The sequence below is a fragment of the Lactuca serriola genome, chromosome 5, assembly GCF_051521515.1.
Source record: "Lactuca serriola cultivar US96UC23 chromosome 5, Lser_US96UC23_V15, whole genome shotgun sequence".
NCBI lineage: Eukaryota > Viridiplantae > Streptophyta > Magnoliopsida > Asterales > Asteraceae > Lactuca > Lactuca serriola.
The window spans coordinates 8125167-8146063 of NC_136412.1; the positions used below are offsets into that span (position 1 = coordinate 8125167).

Below are 20897 nucleotides of genomic sequence, written 5' to 3' on the forward strand. Positions count from 1 at the left end.
TTCGACATAATATAAACAAGTATCAATTTTTATATACAATTTCGTTCATAACTGAACACAACATAAAAAAAATAAAAAGTAAAAAAACTGCTGACCCATGCGAAGCATAGCCCTTTTCTAGTTAATTTTTATTTTTAAGTTGTGTCAAAATTTAAAAAAGAAAAAATAAATAAATGTTTACACTTTTTGACCCGTATGCCACTTTTACGGCTTTAAACACTAATAATGTAAAAGTGAGATGCAATTTCCACCACTTTCGCATTTTGGCCCATATATTAACTTTTTAAAAGTTACTTTAACTAATAACCTTCAATAAAAACACAAACCATAGCAAATAACAGTGAACTTTGTCACTAAAAAATATAGATAACGCTCTTTTTCATGATAATAATTAATTTGTATTTTTCTATGGAGTTGCATAATATACCAATTTACATTTTGTTATATAATATTTATCGAATTTGGACCAAAAAATATATAAGGATGTTTATTGATAATTGGTCCAAAATTTAATGTCATCATCTCACAGCATTTTCATGAAGAAAACGTTGCCACATCACCCACCCAATCTTCTTACAAAAACATCATTCTCCTGGATATAAATCATAAGGCAAAGATTTCAAGCTCATCAACAGTTCATCACTAAAACCATAAAATAAAATGCCCACTATATCACCTTCTTCTACCTCTGATCCTGCAACTTCTTCATTTATCCCTGAAAAAATGGCTACAAAACTTCCGGTTGAGATAGGGACGAAAGGAACAGTCGGGTCACTCATAATCCAAGAAATCGAGTACTTCAACAGGCTCGAAATCCCAGTAGCAGCTCAAACACGCAAAAATGGCAGACACACTAAGCCAAGAAGAAAGAACAGGTTCGTACCAAGCATATGTTCAGCCATCGAAGTGGAGAAAATTACAGTGGTACGTTACAAAAACCCTAAAAGATTATCGATTTAGCTATTGGTTTCTGAAAGCTTGGAGAAATTAAGCTTCTTGAGTCGATTTGTTATGGGATCGGGCATCCTGCACTTTATGTCCACCACTTCAACTATATAAGAACCCTTTCGTCTATTAGGATTCCGGCCACTTTTTCTCGTTTTGTGGGTTTTGGTTTTCCGGCCGGTGTCGGTGTTCTTTTCGTTTGTACTGCTGCTGTTGCTTGAGCTTGCTTCAATGGCGGAATTTGAAGATGCATCTTCGACTGTGTGTAATTCTCTTGACATTAAGGCACTTATTGTACCGGTGGTTCCAATTTTGATGGATCCTCCGCCACCCTTGATAGATTCGAGTGCTGGAATCATGTTTTACCACCAATCTTGATCGATAGTGAAATTGCTCACGAATCTTAAATTTGTACTTAATCACAAGTTCGCAGCCTCTTTTAAGCTACAAGTTTCCAGAAATGGAAGTAATAAATACATGACACGTAAAAGAAGATGAGGGTTGTTGATAAAATAAACATAATTATCGTGAAATTAACAAGGTATGCACTACCATTATAAAACAAAATTTTGGGTATCCACCACAATAACAAAAAGAATCATATTTTATGGTACAGAATAAATTAATAACAAAACACGTAATCGTGATTCATGGAACAAGTATGCATAAATGTTTTCAAAACGATCGTTGTGATATCAAGAATTTAAATCAGAATCAAATGATGTTAAATTGGGGTTGTAAAACAGGTATGTTGATAATCAAAACCTGGATATAAGTTACATCGAGAATGTACATTTTCTTGAATTATATTTCGATTGTTGCATGAAATTAGCGCGACCATAATCCAGAAAAGAACTTTGTTTTCTTAGGCACAAAAAAAGAGAGCAACATAATAAATTATGTGTATGGAAAGTTTAGATTCCTAAGAGAGTAAGAGACCAATATGAGTAATTTTTAGTATATTGCTAGTTTGCAAGATAGTTTTTGAAAGCTTCAGCTTTTAACTTTTTTATAAAAACTCGAAAAAAAAAACTTCATTAAATAGTAGAGCTTCTAGCTTTAGCTAAAACAAAAGGTTTTGAATCTAATAAGGTGCCACCTTGCGGGAATATAATCTAATTCTTTTTGGCACTACTCATATGAATTCAAACTAAACCAAACACAACATTTTGGCAATGAATCATTATAATGTGATCAAACCAAACTGAATGAAACCGAGAAAATGTTGTTTCATAATGCCTAAAAAACAAAATACATGCTTAATTGCTTATTAAAATAGGTTATCAAGAGTAATGTCACATTGATATCGGTTGCAAAAAAACTGATACTCAAAGGGTAAAGCAACATCACGTATATACATTATACATAGTACTCTTATTTATTAATATTTTTAAAAATCTGAATTTTACAAACCTTAAACTCTATTTGTTAAAAGTGATTATTACAAATACAACCCACTAAAATGCATCTAAACGCCGTTTCTTCTATAATGTGTTATAAAAGTTAAATATATGATTCTAACTATTCAATATCTTCAAAACACCACACTGATAATGCTCGAGAGATAAATCTAACAAAATTCACCCACTTGAATAATTCAAAAGGTTAAAAATCATCAAGAAAAAGCTTGAACATTGCACAAAATCATTTAAGGTAATATGAACGAAATTAGTTATCATCCTCGGTTCCAATCAAATGCAAGGAATGACATGTCAACTATTACCCTAAATAAAACTTTTTGTTCATTTCAAGTCATTTCTTGGTGAATTCAAACTTTACTGACTAAAGTAGAAACTGGAACAAGATTGGTGGCCATTAAATGCAATTAACCCTAATTAAAAAAGTAGGGTGAAGTGGATGAAGGCACCAAACTTAATCTTTAATCAATGGCATTCAATAAATATCGGGACAACTTCAATAAACACCATAACTAATCATCAAATTTGAAGTGCAGAATTGATGGAGAACCACCTTTAAAACCCTAGTGCCCACTTTTTAAATCGATCTTAAACCACACGCCATGGGCGAGAGTGTGTGTAAATGTGAAGAAACAGTGGGGCAAAGTCCATAAAGCATCATAAGGAAGATAAAGAATCACAGATGGAGACAGGAAACCCCATTAATGAGTCACCTTCTGGTAAGCATCAAGAAACCATTTTTAACAGGTTGTGAAAAGGGAAAACCCAAGAAAAGCTTACCCAAAATGCGAAAAGTTCTAATAGAAGAATCTTTAATGAAAACCTTCAAGAAGAAGCTCCGGATTTTTTTAATGTATGCAGGCAGCTATCAAAAAAACCAGGGAGAAAATCAAGAACAAGATCCGACAAGAAATGTGCCCTTGCATTTTCATGGACCAAGGACCTTTTTTTTATGGGCTGATATGTAATCGTACACCCTCTCATTTAAGGGTTTTTTTGTCAAATTAATTAATGGGGTTGTACATCGTAGAATAATCTCCTATTATAATAAATAAGTACAACTTAGACACGTGTCAATCATATAGCCTTCCCCTTTGAATTTTCCCACTTTTTTCACTAAGTGAATTTCCGGTTCTACCCTTCATTCACCACGTCAATTTTGCTGCATTTCAAACAAAAAAAGGAAGGTAATTAATAAAAAATTGGTAAAATACGATAATTGAATCTGTCAAAAGGTAAATTCTTATCAATTCCTTAAATACCGCAACATACCTAATCTTTGTTTTTAAAATACAAATATCACGGTTTCTTCATTCACAGCGATTACAATTTCCACAGGAAGACATATATCAATTACAGTAGACCATCTAAAATCGTGTTCTGTTTTTCTTTAAGGTAACACTTTCATTCATCTTATCATTCCTTCTACTGTTTTTTTTATCACTTTCTTTGTGTATATATCTGTTTTTTTTAATCAGTTTGAAGGCTTCATAATCATAATATGAACCAAAGTATGAAACTGTTACGGTATATAAGTATTCAGTTAAGTAAACATCAATCGTTTTTTTAAATGTATATGTTTCATTCGTAACTCTTTCATTCAACCGTGGTTTCTCTTTAAGGTAACTCTTTCATTTATCTGATCATTCAAACTACTGTTGTTTTTATCACTTTCTTTGTGTATATATCTGTTTTTTTTTTAATAAGTTTGAAGGCTTCATAATCGTAATATGAACCAAAGTACCAGTCTCGTGTATTTAACCAAAATTTTTCTAGATTTGGTCATCTGTTAAAGGAAGATCAAAGTTACATCATTTTAAAACCCAGTATGGCTGCTGTGAAGAATGGGTTCAGTGTTACCGGTCAAAGACAAACCATTACTTTGGATTGGAGAACTATTATAAAAAGATGTGACGATTTTTCAGGTCCAATTAATGGTTTTCTGTTTGTTGAATTTAATTCTATCGTGGAACAAACTTGCCCAAGACAATCATTTTTTGGTAAGTTGTTTAATTTTATTCCATTCAGTTTTATAATTTATGTATTTTCTTATCAATGTTATTATCAATTTTATTCCATTCAGTTTTAACTAAATAATTTCTACTTCTATTTTATTAAATTGTGTAGATGTTATTGGACAAATTGTGTCATTTCGTCCCCTTGAAGCATCCGATCCTAACACACAAAGGCATTACATGAAGATTACACTAACTAATTTAGAGTGAGATTATGCAAATAAAAAATTATTATTTTTATTTTATTCTTATTTTTACTAATATAAGTATCAATTAAAAATACTAATTAAATTAAAAAAAAAAATTAGGAGTGTACACTTGCAGGTCACTATATTTGGAAGTCAAGCACACCAATTGTCACAGTACTTGAAAAGTAACCCCACGGTTACTTGTGTTGTTATAGTGATGCAGTTTGTTAAACTGAACATTTGGGATGGTTTGTATTTAAACTATATATATTTACATATTTTTCATCAATCTACTTTTATTTAATAATTTTTTTTACAGGAATAGGTCAGGCAAAAAGTCATTATGATGTAACAAAAATGTTCATTAATTCTGAAATCGATGAGATTAATGACTTCAAAAAAGAGTTAGTCTATTTTAATATATATTTAAACTGTTTAAAAAATTATATGTTGTGTTTAAAATTATAACTATTCAGTCTATTGTAATTAATAATATAACTTAAAACAATCCAGATTGAAAGTTAATGTTAATGGAGGTACGCCGGAAAAAAGCATAACTACGCTGCCAAGTTACGCTTCTTCATACATAGATGATTTTAAAGGGGATTTCCCTTTAAAAACCATTTCGGAGATCACAGAACCACTCAAAGTATGTTTCTTTATTTTAGGTCCTTTGATTTTATATACATTTTTTGTGTTTTTTTTGTTAATTTTACATTTTATTTTATACAGCCAATGAAATTTGTATTAGTTGGTAAGATTGTCAATATAAGACAGAATCTACGTTGGTGTTATGGAGCGTGCTACAAATGTGGGAAAAAGATAAACAAAGTGCCCAAACCAAATCTGTCTTATACTGCCCCCGACAATATCTCAGAAACTGTTGAAATTCAGTGTTTAGATCCAGTTTGCAATGACGAGAATTTTCATGTTGTTTTAAAGTAAACACATATTTATATATTCCATATGAAATTTTATGTTTTTTTAAATTTAGGATGTCATATCACAGACAGATGAGAGTTTTACTCCATCAACAGTTGATAAATCATCTGCAATCAGTCCGTTGAAAATATCAACTGATTTGAAGCGAAACCTCCATGACATTTATGACGTTGATTGTGGAGGTGATATGAGTTCCACAAAAACTAAAAGAAAATCAATTGGAGAGGGAAATACACTTTTAGTTCCTAAATTGGAAAAGTGAGTTCTTTTATGTTTTCAGGAAGAAATTAGAATTTTTGAGATGGTTTTCTTTGCTGTTAAAAGTTGTTTTACTTATTTGGTACAATGATTGGTTAAAATAAGTTTTTTATGGGACAAATTTCTTGACAATGGTTCAATTACATTTATTTCATTTTGGTTTCCTTTTTTTGATTACTACTATCATCATTTGAATGTATTTTTTGGATGATTTCAAAGACATATTATTATACCTATGTTGCTTAAATGTCATGCTCAATGTCTTTTTATGTAACCGGTTTATTGTAACTAATTGTACATGTTCGCCTATGTTGTACATGTTTTTCTATGTTACATATTCTTTAAATCCATTCTATACAAACACTTTTTTATGGGACAAATTTTAAGATAATTGTTCTTTAAAATTAATAAATTTATGTTTTTCTTTTTTTGGATGATTTCAATGACATATTATTATAACTATGTTGATTAAATGTCAGACTCAATGTCTTTCTATATATATAAACAGTTTAATGAATTATTGCTTGTCCTTTTTTTGCTAATCGTTTCACTGCCTTATTTTTTAAAGTTATAATCTCCTATTATAATTTATACTTACTGTTTTACTTTTAATGTGAAAGTCAAGTAATCAGATTATCTAACAAAAGATAATAATGTTATTACGATATTATTAGCATTTCAAAATTAACATATTGTTTCTACATTTCTAGATTATCTAACAATTGATAATTTTTATTAATGTTAATAGATTAATATTTCGAGAAAAAATGACCATCCCAAGTATTATTAAATTTATAATAATTCTAAAATCTAATATATATATATATATATATATATATATATATATATATATATATATATATATATATATATATATGCAAACCAGATGGCATTACCTCCATATTATTATCGCAGCTGAAGAAAATAAGTACCAGACTTCCACGTGTCAATCTGCCAGACCTCCAAATTTGTTTTTTCCCGCTTCTTTTCTTCATCTCCAACTTCAAGTCCTTTCATGTAATTGATACATACAATCCCGACAAGTATGTAACATAAAGAATAAAGATAAAGATTCATTAATAAAATTAGAAAGAATATTATGATTTTCAGAAAATATGCAAAAATCTTTTAATAAGATAAACTATACACCGCATGTTCAAGTCAAATATATCAATACCATAAATAATTTTTTAATTTCGTCCATATAACATATTTCATTGTCATTTTATGTAATCCCTTCTTAACTGCAAATCGTATATTTATTAAGAATTGATCAAAAGTCTATTAAATCCCATAAGATCAGGTACAAAAAAATATCCAATCCAATTTTAATAACAACATATGCATAAAATCCGGAGTTATAATCTCATAATATTAAAATAATAACATTTATATGTATAACTATATATAAATATACCTCTATACGTAATATACATCTTCTTTAATTTACAGATCCTGTCTTCTTTGTCTTTCAAAAGCATCTGCAGTTAATAAATCGCTTTTCTTACTTCAATCTACTTCGTAAACTTTTTATCATCTATTTCGTTCACACATCAACTACCATTGAATTCTTCCTCCTGTTAATCCTGCAAAACATCCAGAATCACATATCAGGTAAGTTTTTTCAGAGTATTTGGTACTATTCTTTTCATCGGTTGATGTATATTCTTTTAGTATATCAGTTTTTGTATTACATTGTTCATTCAACATTCAATAACAATATACAAGTTGCCATTATATAGTTCATCACTTTCATGTTTAATTTATAATATATTAATGCCACTTTCATGATTTATTGTATTCTTTTCATTATACTCTAATGTATATTGCATCATACAAGGTCATGATTACAAATAATTGAATTTAGAAAACATAAATTATTTTCTCATAACGATTTATATATTTATTTAAACCAAAATTACAAATTTACTAATATAACTTATATTAGTTTAAATTAAAACTTTTTTTCCAAATTTTTGATCAGTTATTACGATTTCAAATTATTAATAATGTTTTTCTTAAGCATGAGAATCTTTAATTTTGAAAATATTTGTAGATTAAAACTTGGACAATAACATTTTCATTAATTTTATTTATTAAACATAAAATTTAATTAACTACTAAAGCCGACATTAGGTAAAAAGGATGTCATTACCTCCATTAAATGCTCAACCGAGCAAAATCATGAACGTGATATGTTTTCCAATTTAAACTCATTCTCTGCATTTAAAAACCAAAAAATCAGGAAGTTCAAAATCTTAATTTGTAAGTCAAAGATATCAATATAATAGCTACTCAATTAATTTCATCAATTTAACTATTTTTTTCCTAATTTTCTGCAATCCCTTATTAAATGCAAATCATATCTTTAATTTAAATTAATATATAATCTACTAAATCCCATAAAATCATGAACACAAAAATATCATATACAATTTCAATAACAATAAATTCATAAAATCAGTGATTATATTGCGAAGATATTCAAAGATTAATTTTATATCTATAAATATACCTTACTACGTGAAATCCAACGTTTTGAAATTACTCATTCGTCTTCTTCCTGTTTCAATTGCATCTGTGAAAGCCTCTTTCAACTTTCTTACCTCAATCTGCTTCATACAAGTTCTATTCATCTATTCATTTGAAATGCCAACTGCTTTTCAATCCTATGCCCTCTTAAGTCCTGCAACAATTACATATTCACATATCAGGTTAATGTTTTGAAACTAATTTTTAGTTTTTTTATTCGACCAATAATAAAGTTTTTTTAATATACCCATAATATCCTCCTACTTAAGAAAATGTACTTTTCATATCAATAAACTTTAGAAATAAATTACACTTCCGTTTATAATAAAGTTTTTTTTTACTAAACTACAAAATTTATTAACAACAAGGACCACTCATGTCATTTTTTTCTACCACAGGGACTGGTATTGTAACTTTTAAAGCCACAAGGACCATTTTTCTAATAAAATATGATAACAATGTCCATTTATGTAACATTTTATTAAAGGATCATTTTTTTCATGATTTTCCTGACAAATACCATAATTTTTTTGTATTACTTATGTTTCAAACTATTGTACTTTCAATATCTATCCATATTATCATCCTACTTTTGAAAATTTTCCTTCAATGGCTCTCACTTAAGATTTTTAACCGTTCATCCTATTTCCACTTGATTCATCAAACAGAAAAAAGAACCCTTTTACCCATTATCCAAAATTATGACGAAAATACCCTTGTGATATTATGTATTTTACTTAGAAATGCAAGCAGAAATTTTACAACACTTTTATAAATTTTAAAAAAAATCTATATATAAGCCACCTACTCTATATTTTAATGAGATAGCGATGAACAAAAATATCATCAAAAGTATAGCATTATGTTTTTTCCATTTCCTATGAAATAAATAGTGAAAAAATTAAGTTATACCGCTACTTTGAGTGGTTTCTGTGACATCCATGCTGAACACCAGGTATCTTAAAGAGCTCACTATCAACTATTTTAGTTTTGCCACGTGTTGGAACTACCCTCAACAAACACACCAGAAGTGAATTGAAGTTGATTAAGCTCCTAATTTCTTCATAAATATCAAATGATTTACCTGTTAAAACAATCACTTTTACATTATCTCTCTCGTAGCATTTCAATCAAGATTTGGTTAATAAAAGTTAAAGCAATGGTACGATCATAATGAAATTGATGATGTAGGTTATAGAAATAATTAAAAAAAAAACAAACAAACAAATTATGGTAGCAAATACCAAATATACAAAATAATGCAAAATAAATTACATTTTACTGCTAGGTAGTGGCTATTGAATGCCTTCGTATCCAAGTTCAAATTGGGTTTCCAATTAATCACCAATAAGCTCAACATCCTATTCTTTTTCTACCTGAAAACAACACAACAGACATCTGTCAAACATAATACATAAAATCAGAATCATATCAGTAGAAAAAATAAAAATAAAAATCAACATGATGGGAGAAAGAGGAAGAGAGGCGTATGAGTACGGATATCGGTTTGGTGTAGTTTAGGGTTTACGTTAGTGTTTAGAATCGAGCAAAAATGAGAAAAGTAGTAATGCTATAACCGCTTAATCGTAAAATTATTATGTACCTAATAAAGAAATTGGATGTCGAGAATTGTAATATGATTCAATAAACACCAGGTAATGGAAACATGGAGAGAGATAAATGGAAACAGTAAGCGAGAAAGGGAGTCCGACCTAGGGTTACAAGGAGAGTTGGGTAGAGATTGGGAACTGAGAAAAACAGATGGTAACACACTGTGACCGAAGAGAGATACATAACACTACCCCTTTTTTTATCTCTGGTTGATCGATACATAACTCCAATTCAACTTCAAACATGTAAGGATTCCTATCTTTGAAACACCCATGAAATATCTTCTGATTAATCACTGAAATGTGATTCCTTCCTCTTCGATTTTTGTGTTTGTGCTGAAATCATGTTTAGGGTTAGGGTTCATTCTCCTCTTCTTATCTCTTCGATTTCTCCCGAGGTTGTAAGGCCAAAATACGATTCACATTTCATAAAGTGTATTTATCATTAAAAGTAATAAATTATTAAGTTTAATATTTTTAATTATACTCACAATTACACAGTATAAACAAATATCAAATATTGATTTTATATTATTTTTAAATGTAAAAAATTTGAAAAAAAATACTGACACATACTTGGAATTCACAACATTTTAGACAGTGTCCTTAATTCTTATACATACTTATATATTAATTTTATTTATTTGATAAATGTTATGTCAATAGTTAATTCTTATCTCTTAAGCATGTTAAGGACTATACTAATTTTATTTATTTTTTAATTGTTGCAGCCATCTGATGCATTCGTTTCCTTCTAAAAAGACTAGAAAACTAAATAGTTTTTATTTAGATAATACAAAAAATATCAATTTGGGTACTAACTCAACACATGTATTTTCAACAACTACAAATGTTAATACTTCGATTTATAAAGGTAAGTTTTTCATATATATTTTTTATTATAATTCTTAATTTTTAAATGACATAATTTTTTTAATAATATAAATATTTATTAACCTAAAAAAATAGATACATTCTCTAATTCTTCAGCCGATGCAAGTCAATTTTCTTCGAAATTTGTAACCGATGCTTACAAAGGTACGTTTATTACTTTAATATTATTATACAATATTATTATTTACCTAATTATACATTTGATTTCCTATCCTATTATTTATTATGCAGAAAACAACAATAACATGGACCAGTTGCAAGCCAGAGAGAAAAGAAGACAAAGAAAAATATATTTGGAAAATAAAAGATCTAACAAAATGAATACAAGAACCAAAATTACAAGTACATCAATAGTGCATCTTTTAACTAATATAATTACTTTTTACGCTAATAATATTTTTAATTCTATGTTTTAAGTTTATTTTACATTTATATACAATAAATGATCTCTAATAAATTTTTTTTTCAAAACCTGTAATATTAGATGATTTCATGTCATTACTTTGTTTTATACATATGTCTTAATTTTTTAAAAGTTTTTTTTATTTGCAGATCAATCAAGCTACATTGTTGGTCAAACTGAAAATGTCAGTTCATTTGCTTCACCTGCAATCCAAAATAGAAACGTACAATACTCTCCTTCCTTTACAGATGTTAGAACTCCGTTATCTAACATTACAAATGTTAGAACTACATTATCTAACACTACAAATGGTAATAATTTTTCTTTTATAATGTACTATTATCCATATTCTATATAATCTGCATATATATACTTTTTTTTGGTCAGATAACATCAGTTTCGATAAATATTCCACTTCGAATGTAGCAAACAAAAGACAGTACAATGTACTTTCAAATGATATGACATCCAAAAATGCATCTACATTAACTGGTTCTTCATCATCAATCAAGTTAAATCCAGGATGTCATAAATCAAAAAGGAAGACGACAAATTTATCCCCTATCCCATTGATTGATTTGAGAGACGATGTAGAAAATATACATCAACTCATAAATGAAAACCTTATGGTTGGTATCTCAAATGGTAATAAAAAAATTAATATCCATTTTCATTTTTTTTACATTTTAAATAGTGTGTTGTATATACTTATAAAATTTCGAAATAATTTTTTTTTTGCCTTTTCTTTTACAGAATATTTGGATCATGGTGATCAAAATGTTGTATGTCAAACATGTCATGCAAAGTTATGGAGAAATGAATCCATTAGAGGTAAAGAAAAAGGGAACACGGATTATTCATTATGTTGTGGTTACGGCAAAGTTCAACTTCCAGAATTAAAGAGAGCACCCTTGAGTTATGAAACAATGTTTCGAAATATGGATTCTAAAAGCAAACACTTTATGAAAAACATTCGACGTTACAACTCAATGTTTTCTTTTACGTCGATGGGTGGTAAAATTGATACTTCAATCAATAGAGGAAACGCTCCATACATTTTTAGATTAGGTGGTCAAAATTATCATAGTATTGGAAGCCTTTTACCATCCAAAGAGTCTAACCCTAAATTCTCTCAGTTATACATTTATGATACTGAGAACGAAATTTCAAATAGACAGAAATGCTTTGGGTATTTTTTGTAACTCCTTATTCATAATTAATTATTATTATTATTTTATAGTTATATATATATATATATATAGTAAGTACTAATATTATATAAAAATTTATTTTTTTTAGTGGGGAAAAAGATCAATCAACATCAATTGACACCGATATTATTGAAGATATTAAGGTGATGTTGGATTCAAATAATGTGTTGGTTAAATCTTATAGAATGGTAAGAGATAATTTTCAGAAAAATCCTCAAGTCGATATGAAATTACGACTTATCGGGAGAAGACAGCGAGATGGAAGAACATATAACATACCGACTGCTTCTGAGGTTGCCGCCTTAATTATCGGTGACAGTTGTGAATCAATTGAAAATAGGGATATTGTTGTTCAAACAAAATCTGGATTTTTACAGCGTATCAGTGAATTGCATCCTTCATACCTTCCTCTACAATATCCACTGCTATTTCCATATGGGGATGATGGTTACAGTGTTGACATTCTTCATAGAGGTGTGGCATTTACAACCAACAGCAAGCGAGCGAAATGTACAATGAGAGAATATTTTGCTTTTAGAATTCAAGATAGAGATCATTCGTTCTCGCTCATTCTTAATTCAAAAAGGTTGTTTCAACAGTTTCTGGTAGATGCCTATACTATGATGGAAACAGAGAGATTGCATTACATACGTAAGCAACAACATGTTCTTAGATGCGAGTCTTACGAGAATTTACATAACCAGAAAGCTAGAGGAACCACTAATATCTCCAATGTCGGTCAGCGTGTGATTTTACCTTCGTCATTTACTGGTGGTGCACGATATATGTTGCAAAACTATTTGGATGCCATGTCACTTTGTAAATGGTTTGGATATCCAGATTTTTTCATAACCTTCACGTGTAATCCCAAATGGCCAGAGATTAAAAGGTTTCTTAAGGATACTTCACTTCAACCAGAAGACAGGCCTGATATATTATGTAGGTTGTTCAAGATAAAGCTCGATGCATTTATTAAAGAGTTAAGAGAGAAGAGAATTTTCGGCACAGTTCAAGCATGTAATTAAGATTATATTTTTTCATTATTGTATTTAATATTACTCTTATTATAGTATATGTTATTTAAGTTTTTATTGTCTAATCATATTTTGTTTTTTTTTTTTGCAAATATTTTGCAGATGTTTATACGATTGAATTTCAAAAGAGAGGTTTGCCGCATAGTCATATTTGTTTGTTTATGCATTCTGACAACAAGTTACCCACTGTTGAATTTATCGATCCGATAATTTCCGCCGAGATACCAGACAAAGTTCAAGAGCCTGAATTATATTCACTTGTCAATGAGTTCATGATTCATGGTCCATGTGGAGCTCAAAATATGAATTGTCCATGCATGGTGGATAATAAGTGCTCTAAAAACTTTCCAAAACAATTCTGTAATCATTCGTCTGTTGATCAGAATGGTTTTCCTTTATATAGGAGAAGAGACGATGGTCATTTTGTAGAAAAGTCGGGTGTCAAGTTGGATAATAGAAATGTTGTTCCATACAACAAATATCTATTAAAAAGATATCAGACACATATTAATGTTGAATGGTGCAATCAGGGATCTTCTATAAAGTATCTGTTTAAATACATAAACAAGGGTCCAGATAGAGCTACAGTTGCTGTTCTACCAACAAGCAATGAATGTGAAAATAATGATGCGGTCGATGAAATAACGGAATATTACGATTGTAGATATTTATCTGCATGTGAAGCATCATGGAGAATATTTACATATGATGTTCATTGCAGGTATCATTTTGTGTTTAGACTACCTTTTTCATATTCATTATTTAAATATGATGTTCACTGCAGGTATCCTTCTGTGGTTAGACTACCTTTTCATCTTCCAAATCAACAACAGATCGTGTATGGCGAAGACGATGATATCGACGATGTTCTGGACAAAGCTTCTGTTGCTGCTTCAAAGTTCACATCATGGATGGAGTGTAATGCAATTAATAGTGAAGCACGAGATCTTACATATGTTGAATTTCCTACAAAGTTTGTTTGGAAGTTAAATGGTAGATTTTGGAGCAGAAGGAAAGTGGGAAAAGCCATTGGTAGAATTCATTCGGTTTCACCTAAACTTGGCGAAGCTTATTTTTTAAGGATTCTTTTAAATAAAGTTAAAGGACCGACGTCATTTGATGATATTCGCACAGTAAACGGTCAAACATATGCTTCTTTTAGAGATGCTTGTTTTGCACTTGGTCTATTAGATGATGACAAGGAATACATCGATGCAATTAAAGAAGCAAGTCATTCTGGATCTGGTTTTTATCTACGCTTCTTATTTGCAACTTTGTTCATGTGTAATAGTATGTCTAAACCAGAGGCCGTTTGGGAAAATACATGGGAATATTTGGCAGATGGAATTCTATATAACCAACGACAAAGGTTAAAGTCTCCAGGTATTTCAATTATTATCTTCATTTCTATTTAAAATATTATTTTTAAAATATCAACACCAATTAAATAATTATTATACATATTATTAAATATTGTATTTTATTTTTTTAAGTTAATTTTAAATTTGTGGTGCAGACTTATCACTCAGTGAAGATGAAGTTAAGAATTTAACTTTGTTCGAAATAGAACAAATCTTACTTCGAAATAACTCCACTCTCAAAAATTTCACAAACATGCCTTACCCAAATGTTGAATCAGTTTCTTCTTCGAATAATCGACTTATCATTGAGGAACTATATTTCGACATTCTCGTTATAAAGAATGACTTTGATCGTATGTTTCTTGCATTAACAAATGAGCAATGTAACATTTTCGTTGACATCATGAGTGCTGTTAAAGAAAATAAAGGAGGTGTTTTCTTCGTTTATGGTTATGGTGGAACGGGTAAAACTTTTTTGTGGAAGACAATATCTGCAGCCATTAGATCTGACGGTAACATTGTTTTAAATGTTGCTTCAAGCGGTATTGCATCATTATTATTGCCCGGGGGTAGAACAGCACACTCTCGATTTATACTTCCATTTGAACTTACAGAAGATTCTTTTTGTAAAATAAATCCAGATGGTGACTTGGCTAGCTTAATAAGAAAAACCTCTTTGATAATTTGGGATGAAGCACCTATGATCCATAAGCATGCATTTGAAGCTTTAGATCGAACATTGAAAGATGTGTTAAGGTGTGAAAATTCTAGCATCTCAGATATTCCTTTTAGAGGGAAAGTTATTGTCTTTGGAGGAGATTTCAGACAGATTCTACCTGTAGTTCCGGGTGGCAGCAGACAAAACATTGTTAACGCTTCTTTGAGTTCCTCATATTTATGGCAACATTGCAAAGTGTATAGATTAACAAAAAATATGAGACTCAGTGTCGGAAAGGATCAAGCTAATATAGAAAAAATAAAAGATTTTGCAAGTTGGTTATTGGATATAGGAGAAGGCAAACTCGGTGGTCCGAACGACGGCGAAACAATTATTGATGTTCCGGATGATATTCTCATTAAGGATGCAGATGATCCTATAGGTTCATTAATTGAGTTTGTATATCCTTCAATTTTGGAGAAGTATAGCACTACAAATTATTTCCAAGAAAGAGCGATACTTGCTCCAAAGAATGAAGTTGTTCAAGAAATAAACGACCGTTTGCTTAATAAGTTTCCAGGAGATGAGGTTGAATATTTAAGTTCAGATAGCATATGTGAGTCCGAATTTGTCCATAATCAGTTTGATGCAAATTTATACTCTCCTGATGTATTAAATGGTCTGAAAGTATCCGGTCTACCAAATCATAAGTTAGTTTTAAAAATTGGTGTTCCAGTAATGTTACTGAGAAATATTGATCAGAAAAACGGCTTATGTAATGGCACAAGACTACAGGTGATATCATTGGGCAAACGTGTTATCGAGGCGCGTATAATAACTGGAACTAATATTGGAAACCGAACTTTTATTCCAAGAATGTCTTTAACTCCATCAGAAAAAAAAATTCCATTCAAATTCACAAGAAGACAGTTTCCTTTGGCGGTATGTTTTGCAATGACTATTAATAAGAGTCAAGGACAATCATTATCGAAGGTTGGTTTGTTTCTCAAAGATCCGGTTTTTTCACATGGACAATTGTATGTTGCGTTATCTAGAGTTCAAAGCCGAGAGGGATTGAAATTATTAATTTTAGATAAAGATGGTAGAGTAACAAACAAAACTTCCAATGTTGTTTATAAGGAAGTTTTTCGCAATCTATAACCAACTTTTTTGTAACATATTTTAGTTATTTATAGCATAGCACATTTCATCCATCGTAATAAGTAAATACTTTATAATTACGTATTGTTTTTTTTATGTTAATTTCATGACTGACATCGTTATTTTGTTTTGAATGAAATCAATTGTGATGTTTTTTTTGTCATTACTTAAACGTATCTTGCATTATATAAAATATTTAATTTTATAAAAGAGGTGGATTTACATTTATAATTAAATACTTAAACTTTACAAATTTATTCTAAATAGAAAACATATCGTAAGAAAAAACATACGAAAACAGCAAAAATTCTATTAACCTAACGTACAATCCACATGAAAGATAAGGAAAAAAAGTAAAAAATAAAGGTTTTAAAATTCTCCATTTGTAGTTAAATACTTAACAATTCTTGTGTAACTAAATACCTACAAATAAAATCCGTATAAAAAAATACAATATTAGTCTTCTAATTTAATGATATTTTATTTATTACATAATTAAATTTACAATTTTATTTAACATTAACACCCGTGGGTTCCACGGGTTTTCACCTAGTATTAAATTAAAGCGATAAGAATAAATTACACGAATGATCCCTATGGTTTGGGTTAATTTGCATGTTTGGTCCTTAACTTATTTTTTTAACTCGAACGGTTGTTACTGATTGTTTTTGTTGCGCGTTTGGTCTCCCTCTCACCTAAAAAAATTATTTTTTTTTTAATTTATTTAAATAAACACACCTCCAACCTCACTTCCACCTTACTTTATATTACCTTACATACCCATCTTATTTAAATAAATTAGAAAATCAAGGACAACATAGTCCTTTTGGGTAAGACAATGATCAAGCACGCAATAAAAACAAACGATAAGAACCTTACGAGTTAAAAAAATAACTTATGGACCAAACGAGTAAAATACATCAAACCATAGGGACAATTCGTGTAATTTACTCAAGGGATAATGACTTAAAAGGTAATATATTTTTCAATTTCTACACATATTGTCATTGAGTTTTTTTTCTTCCATATTTGCTCATTCAACTTGTTTAATTGTACACATTTGATCCTTATGATCGGTTATTTCAGGTAAACCGGAAAAAATGACTTAATAAGGAAATATATTTTTCAATTTATCCACATTTAATCCTTATATTTTTTTCACATTTAGTGATTAATATATTTTTTTTGTAAAATAAGTCTTTGTTGTTTTTATACATACTCAGTACTAATGACCAGTTTATTTAGCTTTTTCCCATGTCATCCTATATGGGACAATCATTAACAAGGTGTTCAGGGTTGTTCGTGCTTATGGCCACCACGTCCTCAACTGCTTGATTGCTTAGGTCATGCATTTCGCTTAGGTCTTGTGTTATGAACATTATAACTTCTTCATACGATCTCAGATTTTAACAATCTTTATATCCATGCGTTCGTATTTGTTGTGTTCAGAACATCGTAACTTCTTCATGCCATCTCGGATTTTAACGATCTTTATATCAACGCATTCGTATTTGAGTCTACTATAACTTTCATTTAAATTATTCCCGTTAAAAGGTAATATATTTTTACTTATGATCTTTATATACATGCATTCTTTATGAATATATGTATGAACGTTTTTTATAAAGTCGTAATTAAATATATATTACTTTTTAATATGAGTAATCTAAGCTACTTTGTTGCTTAGGTCTTGTGTTCTAAACGTAATAACTTTTTCATACGATCTCAGATTTTAATGATCTTCATGTCCAAGTGTTCGTATTTAACTCTACTACAACTTTAATTTAGATTACTTCCGTTCAAAAGCTATATATTTTTACTTATGATCTTTATATACATGTGTTCTGTATGAATGTATGTATGAACTTTTTTTTTTATAAAATCATGAGTAAAAATATATTAATTTTTAATGCGAGTAATCTAAATGAAAATTATAGTAGACTCAAATACGAACGTGTGGATATAAAGATCATTAAAATACGAGATCGTACGAAGAAGCTACGATGTTCAAACACAAGACCTAAACACCAAGCAATTGAGGTCGCAATGAACAACCCCTAACACCTCACTAATGATTGTCTTGTTTATGGTGTTGTGAGAAAAGCCTAAAAATATCGTTCATAAGTACTGAATGTGTACAAAACAACAATGACGTGGTTTGCAATAAAAAATATTAAGGAATAAATGTGTACAAAGTGAAAAAATATTACCCTATTTGTAACATCCCAATTTTCAAGACCAAAATTTTCATTTTAATATAACGATTTAGAAAAACATTTATAACAAACATCATCAAGTAACCATAGGTGCATGTCTCAAAGCCATATCATAAAATAGTAACGATGTCAGAGTACAATCCTAAGAATATCATAATGCAGAAATCCTATGTGTGTGATGCGTTGCTACCATGCCCGGCTCCTTCCCCTTCGATGAAGAGGTACCTGAAAACAAAACTGAAAACTGTAAGCAAGAAGCTTAGTGAGTTCCCTCATCATACAACATACCATACATAACACATACTGCTAGGTATATTTGGGTGTCGGACCTGCCCTGCTGAGCATATCGGGGTGCTCAACCTACCCCTGCTAGGCATATCGGGGTGCCTAACCTACCCCTGTCAGACATACCGGGATGTCCGACCTACTCCTCCGGTTTATCTCAACCGGTTACGGGGACTATTTCACCCCTACTACTACCACATAAAAACATAAGATAATCATACTGTCAGATATACCGGGGTGTCTGACTTACCCCTTGGCCCTATCGACTGGATATGGGGACTATTCCCCCTACTACCACTATCACATATCGTCATATCAGGCTAGCACATAATCATAACAACATACCAGAAAATTATCACGAAGATAATTATCTCTACTATAAATCTTACTAGTGGTTCGGCCTTGGTGCCTTCAACCCACTTCTACTGGAAGGTAACTCACCTCAAAGTCGTGTAGTATCTGAACTGTCCTCGGTGTTGGGATCAAATCCTCTCAAACTCCTCGAACTCCTACACATAACAACCTTCCTTAATTACCATTTCATACTCACAACCCTTTCAAGGGTCAACTCAGGTCAAAGTCAAAGTCAAGGTCAACACCCTGGTCAAAGTCAACTTCTGGTCAAAGTTAACATCTGGTTGACTATACTCGCCAAGTTGGTCCACCAACTCGTCGGGTTCCATAATCCACTAAATACTGAAACTTCAATCCTACTTGTCGAGTCTTTCAAGAAATCACCGAGTTCTCTTTCATACAGAATTGGGACCTTTTGCTCATGACTCGTCGAGTTTACCCTTGAACTCATCGACTCCAGCTTCATATAAGTTGGAACATTTAGTCCTTGACTCACTGAGTTCTTCCTTGAACTCGTCGAGTTCTTCTTCGTATCAGTCAGGACATTGCCTTCAACTCGTCGAGTTCATCCTTGAACTCGTCTGTTCTTTGATCTTCAAGTTCATATTCACGTCCATCTTGTTGAGTCCTTTTCTAGATTCAACCAAATTGCTCAGAAACAAAAAAGGTTGGGGAACCATGACCCGACTCGCCGAGTCATATGAGCGACTCGTCGAGTCCCCCAAAGTCTAAGTCTATCCAGTCGATTTTTGTTGGGCTTAATGCACTCAGAGCATAGATCTGGTTTTCTAGGGTCGATGTAACACATAAAGTTACAAATTTTATGTTTATGCATGGGGTATTTGGCTCAGATGGTCCTAAAAGAGTTTTATATGATGTATGGGACTCCTATATATGTCCATAAAGTTGGCACCTTTATGCCATGGAGTCACTCTAAGGCTCTGGATCCGAAGTTATAACTCCAAAACAAACCTGCACCCATGAATGGTTCTATAAAATGATCCATAAAGCCCTAAACTACCCCATGAAGGAATCTAAGGAAGGAATGAGCAAGGTATAGACTTTATATCTCAATGAGCTGGAAAAGTGGCACAATCTCTGCATCTACTTGCTTCCTCAAGAACCTCCAAGCTTTCTCTTCCTTCTCAAGCTTCAAAATCACCAAAAACACACAACATTGGCTCAAGAATACTCAAAATGGGCTAGGGTTTCGTGAATGATGTTTGGAGGTAATGGAGGCTGTAATGAAGGCCGGTTAAGGTGTTTAAATAGGGTGCAAACCCTAAAATTTAGGGTTTCATCCAGACATGTCTACTCATTGAGTCGGGGCTTCCGACTCGGCAAGTAGACTCTTCCACCCGCGTCCAAGATTCGCCTATACTCGACGAGTTGGGGCCTCCAACTCATTGACT

The 20897-nt window shown here is 30.8% G+C and overlaps 2 protein-coding genes and 1 long non-coding RNA gene across 7 annotated transcripts; 2 read left to right on the forward strand and 1 right to left on the reverse strand.

Moving 5' to 3' along the window:
• Nucleotides 1-474: 474 nt before the first annotated feature.
• Nucleotides 475-10305, reverse strand: LOC145051929 (uncharacterized). 5 transcript variants are annotated; one of them, XR_013683873.1, is made up of 9 exons: nucleotides 10011-10305; nucleotides 9574-9674; nucleotides 9211-9382; nucleotides 8282-8452; nucleotides 7922-7986; nucleotides 7184-7352; nucleotides 6663-6776; nucleotides 2917-3525; nucleotides 475-1389 (listed from the first exon to the last, which is right to left on the reverse strand). It is a non-coding gene; the product is annotated as an uncharacterized LOC145051929 (long non-coding RNA). The 5 variants fall into 5 exon arrangements; XR_013683871.1 differs by having other exon boundaries at nucleotides 475-3525; nucleotides 10101-10305; XR_013683869.1 differs by having other exon boundaries at nucleotides 475-3525.
• LOC145051928 (uncharacterized) lies at nucleotides 3520-5879 on the forward strand. The gene is made up of 6 exons (XM_078999756.1): nucleotides 3520-4363; nucleotides 4491-4584; nucleotides 4687-4814; nucleotides 4886-4970; nucleotides 5080-5215; nucleotides 5299-5879. Exons 1-6 carry the CDS (start codon nucleotides 4192-4194, stop codon nucleotides 5509-5511), a joined length of 828 nt encoding a protein of 275 aa, XP_078855882.1. The 5' UTR covers nucleotides 3520-4191; the 3' UTR covers nucleotides 5512-5879.
• Nucleotides 10306-10646: 341 nt separating the features above from the next.
• LOC145049315 (uncharacterized) lies at nucleotides 10647-16630 on the forward strand. The gene is made up of 9 exons (XM_078997742.1): nucleotides 10647-10782; nucleotides 10878-10946; nucleotides 11355-11516; nucleotides 11593-11850; nucleotides 11959-12394; nucleotides 12505-13433; nucleotides 13553-14171; nucleotides 14235-14833; nucleotides 14967-16630. The coding sequence occupies exons 1-9, from the start codon at nucleotides 10647-10649 to the stop codon at nucleotides 16628-16630; spliced, it is 4872 nt and encodes a 1623-aa protein (XP_078853868.1).
• The last annotated feature ends 4267 nt before the right edge of the window (nucleotides 16631-20897 follow it).

Excerpts from the sequence above, each read along its gene's own strand:
- LOC145049315 (XM_078997742.1), top strand. The coding sequence starts at position 10,647 with ATGCATTCGTTTCCTTCTAAAAAGACTAGAAAACTAAATAGTTTTTAT. Across the intron at positions 11,517-11,592 it reads ATTATCTAACACTACAAATG|ATAACATCAGTTTCGATAAA; the intron begins GTAATAATTTTT and ends TTTTTTGGTCAG. Across the intron at positions 11,851-11,958 it reads TATGGTTGGTATCTCAAATG|AATATTTGGATCATGGTGAT; the intron begins GTAATAAAAAAA and ends TTTCTTTTACAG.
- LOC145051928 (XM_078999756.1), top strand. The coding sequence starts at position 4,192 with ATGGCTGCTGTGAAGAATGGGTTCAGTGTTACCGGTCAAAGACAAACC. Across the intron at positions 4,364-4,490 it reads CCCAAGACAATCATTTTTTG|ATGTTATTGGACAAATTGTG; the intron begins GTAAGTTGTTTA and ends TAAATTGTGTAG. Across the intron at positions 4,815-4,885 it reads TAAACTGAACATTTGGGATG|GAATAGGTCAGGCAAAAAGT; the intron begins GTTTGTATTTAA and ends TTTTTTTTACAG.